Source organism: Poecilia latipinna, unplaced genomic scaffold, assembly GCF_001443285.1.
Source record: "Poecilia latipinna isolate Pla-1442-1.1 unplaced genomic scaffold, P_latipinna-1.0 Scaffold369, whole genome shotgun sequence".
Classification (NCBI taxonomy): domain Eukaryota; kingdom Metazoa; phylum Chordata; class Actinopteri; order Cyprinodontiformes; family Poeciliidae; genus Poecilia; species Poecilia latipinna.
The window spans coordinates 142,880-160,130 of record NW_015112985.1 but is presented as its reverse complement, the minus strand read 5'-3'; the positions used below and the strand labels follow the sequence as shown (position 1 = coordinate 160,130).

Below are 17,251 nucleotides of genomic sequence, written 5' to 3'. Positions count from 1 at the left end.
ATTTATAGGCAGGGCTACATCCTTTTTTTATTTTATTTTTGTGACCTTTAGATTTGAGTTTTAGCTTCATGTTTACCAGTCAGGCAGGCTCCCTGTGTAACTTTGTATTTAAGCGCATGGCCATGTTGTAAATCACCGGCCAAAAATTTTGTAAAATGCGGAGCTGGGCGAGACGGCAAGGCAAAATATCCGACATAGGAACTTTGTGTTCTCCTTCATTTCTAACCTGGAGTTTTTCACTTTTTAAAGCATCGATTTTTGAGTTACTGACGTCTGCTGAAGAAAACGACAAACTGAACCCACCTAACCCCCCCTCAACCAGTGAAACGTCAGTTTTGCCCACTAGATGGCGCTTGTTAAAACTTGATTTCTTCAACTCCAACCAACAATGTAGAGAATCTTTTTGTTTCTGTACTGTGCCTTTAAGAATTTAAACTCTATGTATGTTGCTTTTCTCACTATAATACCTAACTGGCTGCAAGTATAGTTTTTAAAGGTTACTGTATTTAATGTCATGTGTGGGTTTAAACGCGCACTTCTTCATTCCCGTTTGGACAGAGACAAACTAGGCTTGAACTAAATCAAACCTTGGCAAAAAAAAAAAAAAACGGACGTAACGAGGAAATCTGAAACTCCTCATGTCCTCTTAGAGGTGTAAAAAAAAAAAATCACCAAATGAGCTGTTTTTCCCTGAAGCTTATAACCTCTGTAGAGACAGTTGAACTTTTTCTCAGCTTGGTTGTAGGTTTTTGTTGAGGGGGAAAAATACTTGTTTTTTTCGCGTCAAATCCAGAGCTCAAACTTGAGCTAGCAGCTTGGTTTCCCACAGCCTTTGTCACCAATTGTCACCCTCAACTCCTCTGGCGTCATTAACTGTTAGTAAAAACTGATCCAGGAGTCTCTAAGTCAAACAAACGAGACTCAAACAACCAAAATCGTTTTTCTTTATCCGACTCTTGGTGCCGCAAAGCTTTTGGGAAACCGAATCTGCTTCCACCTCAAACCTCAGTCTTAGTTCTTAAAATCTTCCTGCAACTCTCAAAAGTAAGTTAAAGGAAAAAAAAAAACATGCTCACTCTATCCTGGAGAGTTAAACGAAAATCCTTCTCTTCAATAAATCTTTCCAGTTTTTTATTATTTTTTTTTAAATTACTTTGTTTGGTCCTTCAAATCTGTTGAGGTAAAGCGTTGGAATTTATTTTCTTTTTTTTTTACTGTAGTGACAACTGGGGCTTCCAGATAATGAAATGCTGCATTTCCAGAGCACATTATAGCCACATGTACAAAGAGAGTACATACCTTACTGACTTTTTGTCCAAACTGAGCTACTTGGTTTACATCTTTCCACCATCTTATAGAGGTACCACCTGGTTAAAAACATTCTCACCTTGTTTTTGAGGCTTTTTTTTTCTATTGAAGTATCCACTAAACCTTAACCCTGCTTTAACTGGCAAAGTTAAAGCAGTCTGAACCAGAGCTGCTAAAATGTGCTGGTGGAAAAGCGGCATTCCTGGGGAAGTCCTGCTTGGCTCTGTCGCAGAAGGAAATCTCAAGGAGAAAGCCGACTCTGCACAGACATTATCAGCACTTCGTTTACTTGATTTAAAAAAACAAAAACATGTAAATAGTTGAAAACTTGAAGCGAAACCAGAGGGATTTCCACAGAAAATGTGACGGATTAGAGGCGTGTAAAACTCGGATCACTCAACATGGACCAGACTGCGTCTGGGAAGCTTTGTTCAGAGCTGCAGTAGACGGAGATGAGTAACGTTTCCAGCAGTATAACTCGTTAATTTGCGCTCATAACTTCTTAAATTGCCCACTGCCTCTGACAAAGTCGGACCAAGACAATAAAACATATGCAAGTGTTGTTGTTTTTTTGGTCAAGGAGTTAAAAATGCAGAGCAGACTGCTCTAAATCTAAAGCAGGCTTTAGTAATAAACACCAGACATGTTTTGTTTTTATTTTTGTCTTATTTTTCTTCAGTTTCTTTTAAACGTGTAATTCTTTAGCTCCAGTTCCCTCACATCTGTTCTGCCGGGATGTAATGGAAACTAGTTGGCTTTATCACGATAAACGAAGAGTTTTCCACTGAGAATAGAGGACAGCCGTTACAGGATGCAACGTCGCACTCCGCCGTGTCTTATTAGTTGCTCTTTATAGCCACTTATTAAATAAAAAAAACAAACAAACAAAAAAACAAATTTAAGTTGCATTCTCGGCTTCATTTGTCAAAGATAAATGGACCTTAATGAAGTCTGATTAAATTAAGAGCGCCGATCACTTGGTATGCTCCGATGTTTTTAGCCTATCAGGGTTTTGTTTTTCTTGCAGCAATGGTTGATAGTCTCCATTTTAAATTTCTTCAGCAAATAACCAGCACCGAGATAGAATCCGTAAAGGTACAATAAGTTGCTAATGACAATCAAGTTTAAGATAACCCGCGTGAACAGAACTCTTCCCGTTGTATGTCCAGTCATTTAGCCGCCACCTGGACGTGCAGAGGTTTTGTCATGCAGCTGCCCGACTTCGACCCTTGTCTTCCACAACAATGAAATTCCCAGAACTGAACCACTATTGAGCTGTTGGAAATATCCTCCACTACCAACCTCGAACTTTGACCTTGCTGTGAGCGGTGTTACTGTTGATATATTTACTGTCGGAGTAGGGATACCGTTGGTGTTTACTTGAATCCAAAGCGGCTGCTGCATCCAAGCAGACGTTCTTTAAACTTCTGTGTTACCGTTTTAATGCTTGGATCACGTCCCCTGATTGAGTACAGTGCAGGTTCTAGAAGCTGCTGTGCCTTCTACTGACCACTAGGGGGCAATGAAGGAAAAAGCACTTTGTTGGCAGCTGCATGTTTTGATATGTTTTTTTTTATTTTATTTAAATTGTAAACAGTGGGAGTTAAATGTTTAGCGTTTATGTTTATAGGCCACTCCTGTCCAATAGAAGTCGGATATGCAATGCATGTGCGTCTCATGAGCAAAAATTCACTGTTAGTTGCATTTACCAAATAAATCAAGCTAGAGCAATGCTTCACTACCACTGTGCCCCGAATCGCAAACCTTAATTCTGCTTGGCACTCAAATTTCTACCAAAGTGAAACAAGGTTCTGTTGCTTGCTCAGATTATGTACTCAGATTTCTTGATTTTTAGTTTCAAACTTTTTTTATTATTATTATTTTGCTACATTTAAATAAAACTGTTAGCACGCTGCGTGCTAACGGACTGTCCACTTTCCAAAATGTGCATAGTGCCTTGTAATGACTGAATTACTGACTCACACATTGGTTAGGGCTGGGTATGTTTTCAGTTGGATACGACGTCCAAACTATTGCTCTCTCAATATGAAACTGTAGGTGTGTAAATGTTATTTCTCTGCATGTGAATGTCACAGATTGACTACCTCAAGGTACGATCGCAACAACCAGAGGGGCATTTAGAGAGCTCGCCATCTTCAAAGCTGGTGGGCCTCATTTAATGCCTTTTTGTACAAAAATAATAAATAAATAAATTAGTTTCTTTGTGTCGCCACTTGACAAAGTTCAATGAATTTCAGTACTGGTAGGTTTTGCACTCGCGCTACGATGAAGCAGCCATTTGGCACAAGCTCTTTCAGACGCAAATCAGGCACAAATTAATTCTGGTGCTGCTCAAGCGTGCAAAATTATTTTATGCCATTAATGGTTCCATCTTGAACAGATTCTTGGCTTTCTAGGCACGTTTCTTCAGGAACCTTTGGTCATTCTTCTTTATAGTCCCAATCGGAGTCGTACAAGGCCGACTCTTAGTGGCTTGCTATCGTTTACGGCACTACTACCGACACGTCTAGCACTTTAAAAGATTTAAACACCTGCAAATCCCGTGTTGTATTGCTTGCTAATTTTAAACTGCTAGCATGCTAACATGCTAACTGCAGTTATTGCAACATGTACAAGTATTGTGAGTTTACTCTTGACCTGTACCTATGCAGAATCCATTGTAGGCATTTATTTCCTCCCCCCACACCCTGTTACCGAGTGCGCGCGTAAGATATGAATATAGCTAATTTATCCAGATCATTTCAAGCACACTCTACTGTCCTTTTTTTTCTTTTTTTGACTAAAACCCTTCTCATTTCCAAATCCAGCACTTTAATTTTTTATTGTCGTTTCTAAAACCCATCGATGCCTTATATTAGTGGTGAATACCCAGCCCTAAAGGAGCAGAAGGCTGTTTGTTCCTGACGCGCTCATCATTTACGCTGATGACTCTGTGCTCTCTAAGTTATTCGCAGGAGTGCTTTTTTTTTTAAAAGACATGAAGAACAATTAATGGTGCTATGCTCCCATTGCTGCGGCCTGCAGGCCTCCCTGTTGTAAAATGACTTTAAATCGCCAACAGAGTTTTGCAGAAAATACTGTTTGGTTAACGCTCGTTTGTGTTGAGTCTTATGTAGCACACGTCCTTCACGCCTCTGAGAGGTTTTCCGACTGAAGGTATCCGTCGTGTAGCGCAGCCAGGTGAGGTTTGCCCACAGTTTCATGTGGTTTGTGTTTGTTGTAAGGAAAGGTCCTTCCAGATAGGAAACCGTTTTTACTTTAACTTTTTATTTTCTTTGTTTTTTTTGTTGTTTTTTTCATGGGACCAGGTGGAGCTCTAGTCAACAGCAACTGTAGGATTCAACTGTTTTGCCGCGTTCCTGAGTCTACTTTCGCTGCTAGTTTGTGTAATTTATCAAGCATTTTTGGGGCGATATGTTTATTTTTGTAAGCCTAAATACATAAAGTTGATGTTTTACAAAGTGACTTGACCAAAAGACAGTAAACAAAAACACTGGCACTTGAATGTTGAATGTCATTGGTATGAGTGGAGACAAAAAAAAAAGAAATCTCTATTTTTCTGGGGTAGTGTGAGCTTTTTAATGTTAAAAAAATAAATAAAGATGCAATGAGTGGGGGTTTCACACTCATTATGTCACTGTAACAGGAAGTGCTGGTTTCTGCTTTCTTTTGAAGAGTGCCAAAATCGCTCTGGTTTATTATTTCCATACTTAAAATGGGAGCCTGTGAGGCGTTCAGGTCCCTCCGAAGAAATCCCTTTACCTTTTCCTTCAGGATCACCCTAAAACCAAAGTGATAATTTATTACCATCACCATCTGTTAATATTAAAAGTCTTGGCCAGGGCCTCTTTATTGTAATCACAAAAATTCTAAACACAAAATATCCTCCATTGTTGATGGTCAAAATTGTTTCAAGTACCGCGTCTAAATGAAACACTGGTGGTCGTGTTACACGTTACCGTGACATATGAATTGAAACACCCCGCACAGGTTACCTTAAGTCATATTTATGATCCATAAACCTGTTTGTGCGACAGGCTCCGTCGCTAATATTAGCATAAAACGATCTCCGATTGGCAAATGGATTTGAATAAGTTCCAAATATGCCAAGGTTTGGATTAAAAATAATAAAATGTTATGATTAAAGACCATTTTGTAAAAAAAAATAAAATAAGAAAAAAGTAACATGCAGTACAAAAAAAGTATCCAGATTCTCTTCAAGTCAGTTTTACTTTTTAGTGACTTTTTTTTTATTATTATTATTTTGGAATCGTAACTCCCCTTCTCCCTCTTCTTGTTAATACCCTTGTTGTGAATGTTTGGCAAGTGGCCGTCTTTAAAGTCTCCATCACGCAGAATTGACTGTGGTTCTATTGCTACGTTGTTGTGATTTGCATATTTTCAGGCAACAAGTGCATTGATGCTGTCACAGGAGAGTTTCTGGCCAGTCAGGAAAAAAAATTGACTTTTTTTAAAATGTTTTTTTTTTTTTTCCTTTTTTTTTGAGCAAACTAATTGCACAAGAACAACCTTGTTGTGACTTTCTCTGTTTAAAAAAAGACTGCAATCTAAATAATAATAAAAAAAAAAAAGTGGAGGTGTGTTTCTGAATGACTGTTGTTTTAGCGGGTGGATTTAAGAGACTTTGGGAGTCCAGTGCTGTCTTCATCACTGATTGGCCAGACCGCTCGACGTGATCTAGCAGAAGCACCAGCCTGGTAGTTAGTATTTGCTTTATGTATTAGTTTAGCAAGTGTGCACGAAGAGCACTGCACGAAAAAAAATAAAAAAAAATAAATAAATAAATAATCTGTGCAACTATTCCGATTTTACCACAATTAAAGGTTTGGATTTGCAGATGTGATCAGTGTCTGGGTTGGTTTCTTCCTGTCATCACCTTTAAACACCCTGATAAGCACAAGAAGAGGAAAAATACTCGTCTTAAATTGAGCAAAAAATCATTTATTACAAAAACTTGAGGCGTTAATTTACAGGCGTCAACAGTTGGGCTCAGCCTTACTGTCGTCTAGCACATTCAAAACATAAACATAATTTTGTTCCTGAGGTGAATAATCAGCCGTAGCTGTGTTACAAATCTCATGGAGAGGGAAACTGGTCTTCCTGTCAGACAAGCCGCAGGGCAAACTACGCCTGGTCATGTGTTTGAGGCATTTTCAGGCTCTTTTCTGATTCGCCGGTCCTTATTGACGTCCAACCAGAAGTCTGGGTTGTCTTGGTACCACTTCACTAAAAGACAAGCAGGACGGGTAAGTAAGCGATTGCAGAAGAGAATCCATATTTTAGAGTTCCTACAGTTTGGAAAAGTCTACATATGTACTAACATGGAAGAACTTCCACAGTTACTTCCATATTTCATTGCCAAAATGTGTCATCCCTCTTTTTTTTTTTTATTTGTGATCGTCGATATGTCTGCCCTGCCTTGCCTTGAATATAGAAAACAATGGACTTCAGTCATGCAAGCTGTGTAAGAACTCTGATCATTTCACACTGAGTGGATTATTGAACCTGTTTGTCTGATGCCTTCAGCCCAGGACGTCTCTGCTCTCCAGCCCAGCCGCTGCAGCTTCTCACTCCTGATTGGGTAACGAAGATCGACCTGTGGCCTATCAGATCAAGAAAGAAAATGCATTGACAGGAAATATTTTTGAAAGTATTAAATGCACTGTAGTGTGTGAAATTTGCTCTGGCTATTTCCTGAAAGTAGGAGGGGAAAAAAAAAACTTTCTGATTTCCTAACCTGCTGGAGACGAACTCAATCCAGTCGTTCACTTCAGATTCGGTCACGTTCTTTACCTGGAGGAAGCAGAAACCATTTCAATTCTGAAACCGACTGATGCATCAGTTTCACGAGACCCACCATCCTGACAAGTTCCCTCGCCAGCTGGACGATGGGAATCTCGACGCTTGTTCCCACGTTGTAGACGTCGCCCACCGTCCCTTTCTCCAGAACCAGCAGGAAGGCCTGGACGGCGTCGCTGATGAACAGGAAGTGGCGGGACATGGGCAGGGTTCCCTGAATGGTGCTGCAGCAGAAAGAACGCGTCATTTGGCTTGTATCGTGAGGTACGCTTGGTAAGTTTGACCACACCTACCATTTGTTGTTGCGCTGCAGCAAGGTGAGAAACCTGGGAATCACCTGAAACATTTGGAACAACTTAAGATACTCACTGTGCCTTAATTCCTTGAAATAGTTGTAGATTAAGCATACCTTCTCTGTGAACTGCCTGGGTCCGTAGATGTTGTTGCTCCTGGTGATAATGATTGGAAACTGGAAAAACAAAGTGACGTTATTAATCTCAATAAGATAAAAAAAAGAATAAAATGGAAAAACTCCAGACCTGATACTTGTCCCAGTAGGACCTGACCAAATACTCAGCAGCCGCTTTAGTAGCAGCGTACGGATTGGTCGGCCTCAGCGGACTGCCCTCATCAAATGCCTGAAAGGAAAGAGAAACGTAATCTAACATGGAATCCGACCTGGTGGAAAATAACCATTAAAACCTCGTCGACCTCATCCAGGCTGGTTCCGTACACTTCATCCGTGCTGACATAGACAAAGCGCTGCGGCTGGTGTCGAGCCCGATGGGCGGCATCCAGTAGAACCCTGGTTCCGTCGACGTTGATCCGCTGGAAAACGGAAGGGTACTCGAATGAGGACTCTGAGGGGGGGGAAAGAAAGGCGCATATAAAGGACTGGACCGAACTGCTTATGAAATGAAATCTGAACGGAGGCTGCTCACCAACATGAGTTTTAGCTGCCAGGTGAAAGATGACATCAATGTTTTCATTGATGAAAATTTGATTCACCAACTGTGGGTTACACACGTCTCCCTGTTCAGCACGCAGGCACAAAATACAGGTCATTTTATTTCATGTGCAATTTAAACACAAAAAGGCAAATTTTTACCTGAATGAAAGTGTAATTGTCTCTGTTTTCAACCCCTTCCAGACTCCTGGGACTGCAGCAGTAATCCAACTGCAAAATATAAGACCTAAAGTATTTCAGCAATTCTTTTGGAAAAGGATTTGTTATCAATAAAACATGGTGTCCAAACATAGTCACATCAAAAGTGCCACAAAGTTATATTTTTAAAAAATCAAAAATGCAAATCTTGTCTTTTTTTCCACCCACTCAACCACATACTAAATATGTAATACTTTAATGAAACAAGGAAAGAAATGTTTAAATAGAAAGAAGCAACGAGTTTTCTAAGTTTGTCTAATGTAAAAGAAAGACATGTAGTTTTCTTATTTTTAGAGAGGGGGTCTGAATACTTTCTTATTCTAGAAAAATTATTTTAACAAGCAGAATTGGGATTGTTCTTTCTTTTAAATACTTGTTTTATTTAGCCAAGTCTACAAAATCATAATTGTACAATATTTTACATTAAGAAGCCACGGATTCCACCATCAGTTGTTGGCAAGAACTGTTTATCCACCTCCTTTGCTTTTGCTTCACTTCTTTAAGTGTTTCTCCATCCAATATTAACTTCATCTGTGCTACAAATAAAAATGGGCAAAAACTGATCAAACCGTGTTGTCTTTTTCTATCACATAAAAGCCCATTGAAACACATTTTGTGGTCGTGACAAATGTGGGACAGTCGCGGTGTCTGTGTTCTCGCAGACTTACAATATCCAAGTTAATAATCCTCCATTCTGGGTAACTGGCGACCAGCGAGCATACCAGATGAGAGCCACTGCAAATATAGAAATTAGAGAACCAATTGAAATTTAGGACATCGCACTGTCCTAATCTGATATTTGCATGTCACATGTGCAGCGTTATAACAGAAAACTAAAGCAAAAGGTTCCCCATATAGTTCAGCTTTTATTATAGTTTTACAATTAACTTACATGAATCCAGACCCTCCTGTAACCAAAACCGTCCTGTTAAAGTTCATCCTCTGCTCTTCCTTCAGCTGTCATTTCTATTTTAGCCATTAAAAACATATTTTTTGACGGACAATACATAAGTTCTTCATTTTCTTCCGTACAGTAGAGGGATTGTGCGATGCACGACAGTTGTAAACTCTTTAACGGCAGTGTTGACACGTTGAAAGTAGGCGGTGCGTTTCCGCATTTGACACTGCTCTCCGCAATTTGATTGGGTAAAGTTTATGACGTAAGATGACTCACGGTCTGGTTGGGTAAATCCTGAGTCAATCGAACTGTCAGCAGTAAATGGGATGAAAGGCAAGCCATTTCAAGCGAGATAAAATGTTTGATGATCCGGTATTCTTTTCAAAGTAAGACTCAGTGGCTCCAGTTGTCACATTTTAAAATGTTTTTTTGGTGCATGTGAGAATAATGAAATTTAGGTGCTGTAAAATACATTTGATACATTTTTCATCCGCTTCGCATCCATCTTTCTAGCTTCCACAATATGAAGCCTGACCTTTACAGAAATAATTTCAGTAAATTTGAAGTGATTGGAATTGACTAAAAATTCAGTGAATTTGGGTCTGCAAAATTATCCAATCCGGTTTAATTATGAAATGTGGGAAAGGATTAATGTCATCATTGGACAAATTGTTTTTATTTTTCACCGTCAACAGTCTATTTCCGGTTTAGTACTTGCTAACCACGGTTAGCTCGACGCCGTTGGTTTACTTCTGGCTTCGTGGCTCATTGAATTGATTAGCCTGACGTTTTATTTCTGTATCGCTTCACCGCAAAAGTGGAAAAATGTCGCGTTTATCAGCGACCCTCGCCGTCGCGCTGCTGCTCAGCCTGGAGGCTTCAGGGAAAACTGTGAAGGGGCTCTTCGGGAGCGAAGCGGCGAGGCAGGAAAATGGCCAGTTCATCACCAAATTCATGTACCAAGGTAACGGTGCTGATGTGCAGCTCTGGTCGCTAACGTGTCACTCCTGCACGGCCACAAGCTGCTCATTCTCCGCAGGGACTCTCATCGTTTCTTGATAAAATTCACTACTTCCGTTCAGTTTTAATGCCTTATTATCTACATATAAGGGTGTAACTAACTGACTAATCATTAACTTGGACTAGTAATGTCTGCTGTGATTATCATCACCTTCGGACATCTCTTAACCCTCCTGGGACCGTGGACATATAATTCAATAGTTTTGGTTTTATGTTTACTGTTTTAGTAGAAATTCTATATTCTGTTATATTTACATCTTTAATTCCCCTTAAGTTAAATAGTCTGACTTTTTTTTTTCGTTGTTCACATTCCTTTGAAATGTTATCTTGTTTTCTGCTAAGTGAAGATATGGAGAAAAAAAATAGTTGGACATATATTTAGCAACTCCCTTTTAAATTTGATTTTAAAAACTGATTAGAATGTTGCTGCCACTCTTTGGCTTGGAAAATTATATACGACAAAATATGAGTTGGTGTAATTTGAATATATGGGATGGTATTATATAAATAATTGTTTTTAAAAAGGAAACTTATAAATTGTGTTGTAAAATTTTAGAAAATTAATGAGAATTTATCATCTTTGAAGACTGAAAGTAATAAAGATTATAGATCAATTAATTTTTTTTAAATAACCTTTTTTGGTGTCAGTAAGATCAAATGGAGCACATTTTCATTCTTAACTGTTTATTTCATAATAACTTAGTATTTAGTCTCACTTTGTTTTTATTTCTTTAACTTAATAAACTACTTAACTAATTTGATTGATGCTGATGGAGTCATTCCTTTATTAAAATTTTGTTTTATCTATATCGTAATCTGTAATAAGATATTACTCAATGTTAAAATACTTTCTACTTTCAGAAAGTAGAAAGTGTCTGATATTTTCTTGGTTTATTTCATTTTAGCAGGTGACGGCGGGCTGCTGGTGTGTCGGCTGGACAATCCATCCCTGGGAACAGAGAAGGAGGCCAGGCTGCTGATGTACCAGGACATGGACTCAGATCTGGACAATCTGAGCTGCTCCCAGCGCCTCAGCAGAGCCCAGTTCACCAGTAAGTGTTCCACTTTATTACTACGAAGAGATCAAGACGCCATTGATTGACTTTTCTCCCCACCACCTGCTTCAGTTTCCCTCAGCCAGGAAGAACACAACCAGACGATCCCTCGTCAGTCTTCGCCCACAGCCTGGCAGGTGCTGTACGCTGACAGATACACGTGCAAGGTAACTGGGAATGTTACGTGTTTCCACAGACATAAAGTTTGAATACAACTGTTGGGATGAGGAAATATGTCCATTGTTTGTTTTCTCGTCAGGAAAGCTCAGTTACGCCGTCGTACGCTGACCTCGGCTTCAATCTCCTGCTGTTCAACCCCGACTCTGCTGGGAACCCGCTGGATCACTTCAGCGCAGAGGAAGCAGGTCAGACAACCCCGACACACGACGTCGGTTTAGGAGGACGGCTGTGTTTGTAGTTGTTCCAAACTCTTCCTGGGGTTTTGATTTTAACCGTATGCAAATGTGTTTTCTCAGGGCTGCACAGTTTCTACTTCCTCCTCCTGCTCGCCTACTTCATCGCCTGCTGCATCTACTTCCAGCCTCTGTATCAGGCGCTGAAGAAAGGGGGCCCCATGCACACGGTCCTCAAGGTGCTGACCACGGCCCTGGCTCTGCAAGGCTGCTCTGCCCTCTGCAACTACATCCACCTGGCCAGGTAGCCTCCATCCAACCGTCCTATAGAAGTATCCACCATCAATTCATTATATAATGAGTTTTATTTTCAGAAATGAGCGATTAGAAAATATTCAATTCTTTTACGATATTCTATCTATAAGTGTTTGATTGATGTAATGCACACAAATGTTTATCCACTCATTATTGATACCAGAAAGTCAATATAATATCAGTTTTTTGCTCTTGAACATTCTCCTGTTTTCTGTGGAGAAACAAAAACAATCAGAATTATGCTTCAAATATGAATTATTTTGAATGGAGCTTTATTCTTTAAGTTGAACTAAAAATGTGTGATCTGGTGTCCTGCAGATACTCCAGAGACGGTACTGGGATCCCCCTGATGGGCAGCCTGGCAGAGTGTACGTTACGCTCCACGCCTCACATTAACTCTACTCACACATCAATTAAACAACGCCATCTTTACTCACGTCTTCTCTGCACTTCTGTGTGTGTCGCCGTGCAGTCTGGGACATGGTGTCCCAAGTGTCCATGCTCTACATGCTGCTGAGCCTGTGTATGGGCTGGACTCTGAGTCGAGGCAGGAAGCCGCAGTCCAGACCTCTGCAGTGGGAGCGCTCCCCGGCGTCCACGGCCGTCGCTGTTGGCGGCGTGGTCACACAGGTACCAGCTTAAGGTTTTATGTGGCCAGGGTTTATTAGGGAACTTCTTTGTCCACAAAGAAGTTGATATCGTCAGTCATGGCTGGCAAAGAGCAATCCGATCCGTAGCCTACACATTGACCCGATCTGTGGTTCCCAGGGAGTCCTGCTGCTGTGGGAGCAGTACTCTGAGTCGGAGAGCGAACACCACAGCTATCACGCCCAACGTAGCCTAGCAGGTCTCCTCCTCCTGGCTCTGAGAGTGGCGCTGTCCCTCCTGCTGGCCTCCATCCTCTACCAGATCGTCTCCACAGAGAGGAGCACCCTGAAGAGGGACTTCTACCTCTGCTTCGCTAAGGTGACGGCTCTGAGCTCCACAGCAGCCTCCGAGCCTGACAGCTGTCTAACCTCCAGGTTGTCTTCTCTCCGCAGGGCTGCTTCCTGTGGTTCCTTTGTCACCCCATCCTCGTCCTCATGTCTGTGGTCTTCAACGACCACCAGAGGGAAAAGGTGCAAGACCACAACTTTCAGAATTTTACTGTCCGTTACCTGAAATCGGTCTTCATTACCTCTGTCACTACCTTCTGTTCTGCAGGTCATCACCATCGGCGTGATCCTCTGCCAGTCCATCTCCATGGTGATCCTCTACCAGCTCTTCCTGTCCCGCTCACTCTACTGGGAGGTGTCCTCCCTCTCCTCCGTGTCTTTGCCGCTCACTATGTCCAGAACGAACCACCACAGGGGGCGCCTATGAGCACAGATACCCAGGTTACGGTGAGAACTGAAGCGTCTCTGTCAGACGCAGCAGGAGACGTTCCCCCTGCACCGTCGTCTGTCCCACGTTAGAGCTACCACTGAGCCGTGGACAGGCGACAGTACTTACTGCAACACACTACCTCTGACTTCTAACTGGAGCGTCTGGGATGCAAAATGCATGGCCAAGCATGCATCAGCTGGCGAGGTAGACGTCAGCAGAAAACCACGATAAAGAACTTGAGAGAGCGCAAAATCGCAAGCAATCACAATTAGATTATTTTTAAAGGCTTTACCTGCAAATCGCTGAGTCAGCCATGATTGGGGCAGTCTGCATGTAGATAGGATTTTTATGTTATTGTTATTATTTCTATGTCACAAAAGCTGTGCCGTTATTTAACTGTCAACAAATGTATGAGCTGACAGCATGTGAGCTGCAAATCATCGAACCGACATTAACTCTGTAGCTGCAGCGAACTGCATGACTCTGAATTGGCAGAAATGTTTACTAAAAATCTTTTTCCACAAGAGCTTCACTGTGTAAATACATTCCTGTGATTTTCCGTTTACTTCTGTTTTCGGGCTAAATCTGACTAATATTTGTGTCAAAACAAAACAGAGGCTGGTGGGATCATATCTTGTTGTTTAAGTTGAGATGGAGACATATTTTGAAAAACAAACATGCAGAACAAGAAAGAAATTGACATATTTATTTGTCTGTTTATTTATTTTTTTAAGTGATTAAAAAAAAGGGGCAATGTCCAACACCACTACTTCTCATTCTGTTTGGTCAGAGGCTGCTGAGCTTCTACATGATATTTAAAAATATACTTGAATGTATAGCCTTTAACAGCTGTTATAAATACGCAAAATGATATCAGTCCATATTGCTTTGCACTGAGACAGTGCATGTGTCAAACGTTGCATTATGTTTTATACTGCAGCACAGAGACAATCTAGCATTCAGTTGTTTATGTAATTATTCAGACTTGAATGTCCTTGTCTGGTATAATTTATGTCACTTGTGGAAATAAAACTAGCAAACATGGCAACTGTAATGAGTTCATTGAAATTGATTAATTTAAAAAAAAAATTTAACTGTAAACATTTTTCAATATCGTCATGGAAACCACATGGTGAGGAACTGCAGAGACTTTGCTCAGGTGGGATCCTACATACTGTTGGGAGATACAAGTCACTATTTTTGCTTGTCGAAAAATATCCAACTTAATATATGTTCTTATTCTGTAAACTTTTCTTAAATAGTTATCATAAACATAAATTTAATGCAACACTGCGCACTTGTAATGCTACAGTACTTTATATAAATTTAAAACTGTGTGTTTTGTTTAAAGCATCCGTTACCCCAGAATAATCCAAACATAAATGAAAACATTTATGTGACGGAAAAGACAATAAATTAAACTTCGTCACGAACAGGATTCGAACCTGTGCGGGGAAACCCCATTGGATTTCGAGTCCAACGCCTTAACCTCTCGGCCACCGTGACTACGCATGCCCTAATACGTCATCACGTCACTATATAAATGTTTACGCATGACAAGTGTGGAAATGATAAAAATATAATATTAATGAATGGTAGAAATATTTATTTTACTATTTGTTCATCGTTATGTAAGCGTATACTGTTACACCATACACTGATGGACACAATTACTCTTAGACCAGGTGTAACACGAGTTTTTGAAAAGACTCTAAAATGTCTTTGTGCCGTCTTGCATACTAGTTTTAACCATTTTTTTATATATATATATATTTGCTTTTAACATGTCACCCTACCTCGTTAATGTATGTCTTTCGCTACTTTCTTTCTGGAGCCTTCCAGGTTGCTCCAGTATGTGTCCGAAATTAGATGAGCTCTGCTTCGTGGTGCATTCAAAGCCACTTGGTGAAAGCTATCACTACACATTTGACAGCAAGCTAAACTCCAGAAATAGTTCAACATCCTTACTAAGTTATCAAGGCGAACATCTTTTTATTTTAGTACCACTAACTACAATTATTAATAACAAGGTGTAACTATTTTAATCTGTAATCTGAGGAAAAGTTAGCATTTCTCACAAATGCCTCACAACTGACGCTTCGAACAAACGTCATTTCTATTGGTCTATCAGTCTAAGACCCGCCTCCTTCTGACGAGCATTAATAGCGCTTGCGCATAGTCGGTGAGAAGAGCATTACAGCAACGAAAATGATCAACTGGAAGGTAAATATTGTAAAAATGCGTTTATTCTAATCATAGTATTTATATTTGATTAATAGCTAAGCAGGTTATCTTCCTTTAAAGCTGCCAGTGATTTACATTGCTTTTTAAATTGTTGCTAAACACAATGCTAATGTTTTCAGAGCTAGCCAAACAGAAGATGTCACTATTAAATCTGATGCACATTAGTCAGAATGCCACAGTATCAGATTTTGGGAGCAAGATCTGATCGCTTGTGGCTGTATAGAATGTATGGGCTGTAGCTTTTAATACACATGGTTTAGAGTGCAGCTGCTTCTCTCTCTCATGCAGCCTCCCCTCTCAAATTACCTTCCTCCTGCAGCAGACAGCTGTTGCAGGGGGATCACAGAGAGGGGAGGAGAGATTTCTCCTGCTTCCCTGATTATTCCAGACATTTCTCCTCCATCACAATATTTAAAAATTCACCGGAAACCTTCTAAAAATAATTTTCTCGATCTGCTTTCCAGGCCTTGGACAACGTCCCCCTCCTCTTCTACATCCTGGCCCTGAAGACGATGCTGCTGTGCTTGGCCTTCGCCGGGGCCAAGATTTACCAGAGCAGGAAAGCCGAGGAGGCCCTGAAGAAGCAGCAGGCCGAGAGGAGGCTGGCTCAGCAGACGCAGGAACTCATCGACAACCTGAAGGAGGACTGAGGAAATCCAGAGGAGCAGGTGCTGCTTTTACCCAAACGAGCCGACTATTTTTCATCCAGTTTGAACATATGTATAGAAATCTTTTTTGTCTTCCCGATCAGAACGAGCTGAGCTCCTCCCAACGAGTCGGAGAAGCAGAAAGAAAGAGGAGAATCTGGAGATTCGCTCTTCAGCACTGGGATGTTGACTTCACAAGTTTTACTCCATATTGACTGACTGTATTTTTAAAATATATATAAGAAGAAAGGAAAGCAGAATCTATTCAAACATGGAAAAACTGCCTTGCTGTCACTCATGGTCTGAGCTGAGCTTTGTCTACATGTGTGGCTGAATTTTCACTCTCTGAAATATTTTTGCGCTTATATTTGTAACTACATTAAATCGTTTGCCCCACATCACTGTTTTTGAGTCTGTTTTTTTCTTTATTAATTAAGGAAAACAATTTAATATAATTCTAAAATAAAACTTGGCTCTAAAAATGTGCCATTAATGTATAACATGCACCTGTTTTTTTTTAAATTCATTATTAATGATTTGTGTTTAAAATCACAATGTGTTGTTTGTGCCAATTTGATATTAATGTATTAAAAGAAAAGACACGACATGAGCTTTTAGTTCATAGATTTTTGGGAACATTTTTGCCCAAACTAAAGATAAACAGCAGTTTTGTGTATATTTGAATAGAAAAAATAACTTTTGTAATTTCTTGTCTTAGAAAAAAATCAAATAAAAATTTCATCATGGCTTAAAGTAAAGTGAGTTTAAAGCATTTGTAAAATCATTTTTATCGGACAACTGGTTCTTGACTTTGTTAGGAACTTTCTTGTGTCTGAATAGAAGTTGATTGGATCATGAAAATAATTGTTTGAAATGGATCACTTTGTGTAAAAAAGAGTCTACAGAGCACAAGAGTTTGAGTTTTGGAAGATATCCATTGACGTAACACTTAAACGTAAACATGCAGCAGTAGATTTTTTGTTTGTTTTTTACCTTTGTCGAACAGCAGAGGGCGCTGCTGCATTCATATTTACTCAATG

General features: G+C 40.1%; 3 protein-coding genes and 1 non-coding gene across 8 annotated transcripts; 2 read left to right on the top strand and 2 right to left on the bottom strand.

Annotated features, from left to right (window-relative positions):
- Positions 1-1,198: 1,198 nt before the first annotated feature.
- On the bottom strand, positions 1,199-13,144 carry tgds (TDP-glucose 4,6-dehydratase). Of its 4 annotated transcripts, none has more exons than XM_015036446.1 (12): positions 13,113-13,144; positions 8,983-9,049; positions 8,258-8,326; positions 8,091-8,181; positions 7,861-8,009; positions 7,689-7,787; positions 7,559-7,618; positions 7,443-7,486; positions 7,208-7,373; positions 7,088-7,143; positions 6,856-6,953; positions 1,199-6,576 (listed from the first exon to the last, which is right to left on the bottom strand). In XM_015036446.1, exons 1-12 carry the CDS (start codon positions 13,127-13,129, stop codon positions 6,485-6,487), a joined length of 1,008 nt encoding a protein of 335 aa, XP_014891932.1. In that variant the 5' UTR covers positions 13,130-13,144; the 3' UTR covers positions 1,199-6,484. The 4 variants fall into 4 exon arrangements, with proteins under 4 accessions (XP_014891932.1, XP_014891931.1, XP_014891934.1 ...); XM_015036445.1 differs by lacking the exon at positions 13,113-13,144 and adding an exon at positions 9,207-9,369; XM_015036448.1 differs by lacking the exons at positions 7,208-7,373; positions 7,443-7,486; positions 13,113-13,144 and adding an exon at positions 9,207-9,371.
- gpr180 (G protein-coupled receptor 180) lies at positions 9,931-14,374 on the top strand. Of its 2 annotated transcripts, XM_015036443.1 has the most exons (10): positions 9,936-10,176; positions 11,138-11,284; positions 11,360-11,454; positions 11,547-11,652; positions 11,764-11,944; positions 12,274-12,323; positions 12,428-12,585; positions 12,724-12,921; positions 12,996-13,073; positions 13,159-13,402. In XM_015036443.1, the coding sequence occupies exons 1-10, from the start codon at positions 10,038-10,040 to the stop codon at positions 13,315-13,317; spliced, it is 1,311 nt and encodes a 436-aa protein (XP_014891929.1). In that variant the 5' UTR covers positions 9,936-10,037; the 3' UTR covers positions 13,318-13,402. The 2 variants fall into 2 exon arrangements, with proteins under 2 accessions (XP_014891928.1, XP_014891929.1); XM_015036442.1 differs by having other exon boundaries at positions 9,931-10,176; positions 12,996-14,374.
- A 370-nt stretch (positions 14,375-14,744) lies between these two features.
- Positions 14,745-14,826, bottom strand: trnas-cga (transfer RNA serine (anticodon CGA)). The gene has a single exon. It is a non-coding gene; the product is annotated as a tRNA-Ser (tRNA).
- Positions 14,827-15,443: 617 nt separating this feature from the next.
- Positions 15,444-16,609, top strand: smim11 (small integral membrane protein 11). The gene is made up of 3 exons (XM_015036449.1): positions 15,444-15,543; positions 16,029-16,232; positions 16,316-16,609. Exons 1-2 carry the CDS (start codon positions 15,529-15,531, stop codon positions 16,212-16,214), a joined length of 201 nt encoding a protein of 66 aa, XP_014891935.1. The 5' UTR covers positions 15,444-15,528; the 3' UTR covers positions 16,215-16,232; positions 16,316-16,609.
- The last annotated feature ends 642 nt before the right edge of the window (positions 16,610-17,251 follow it).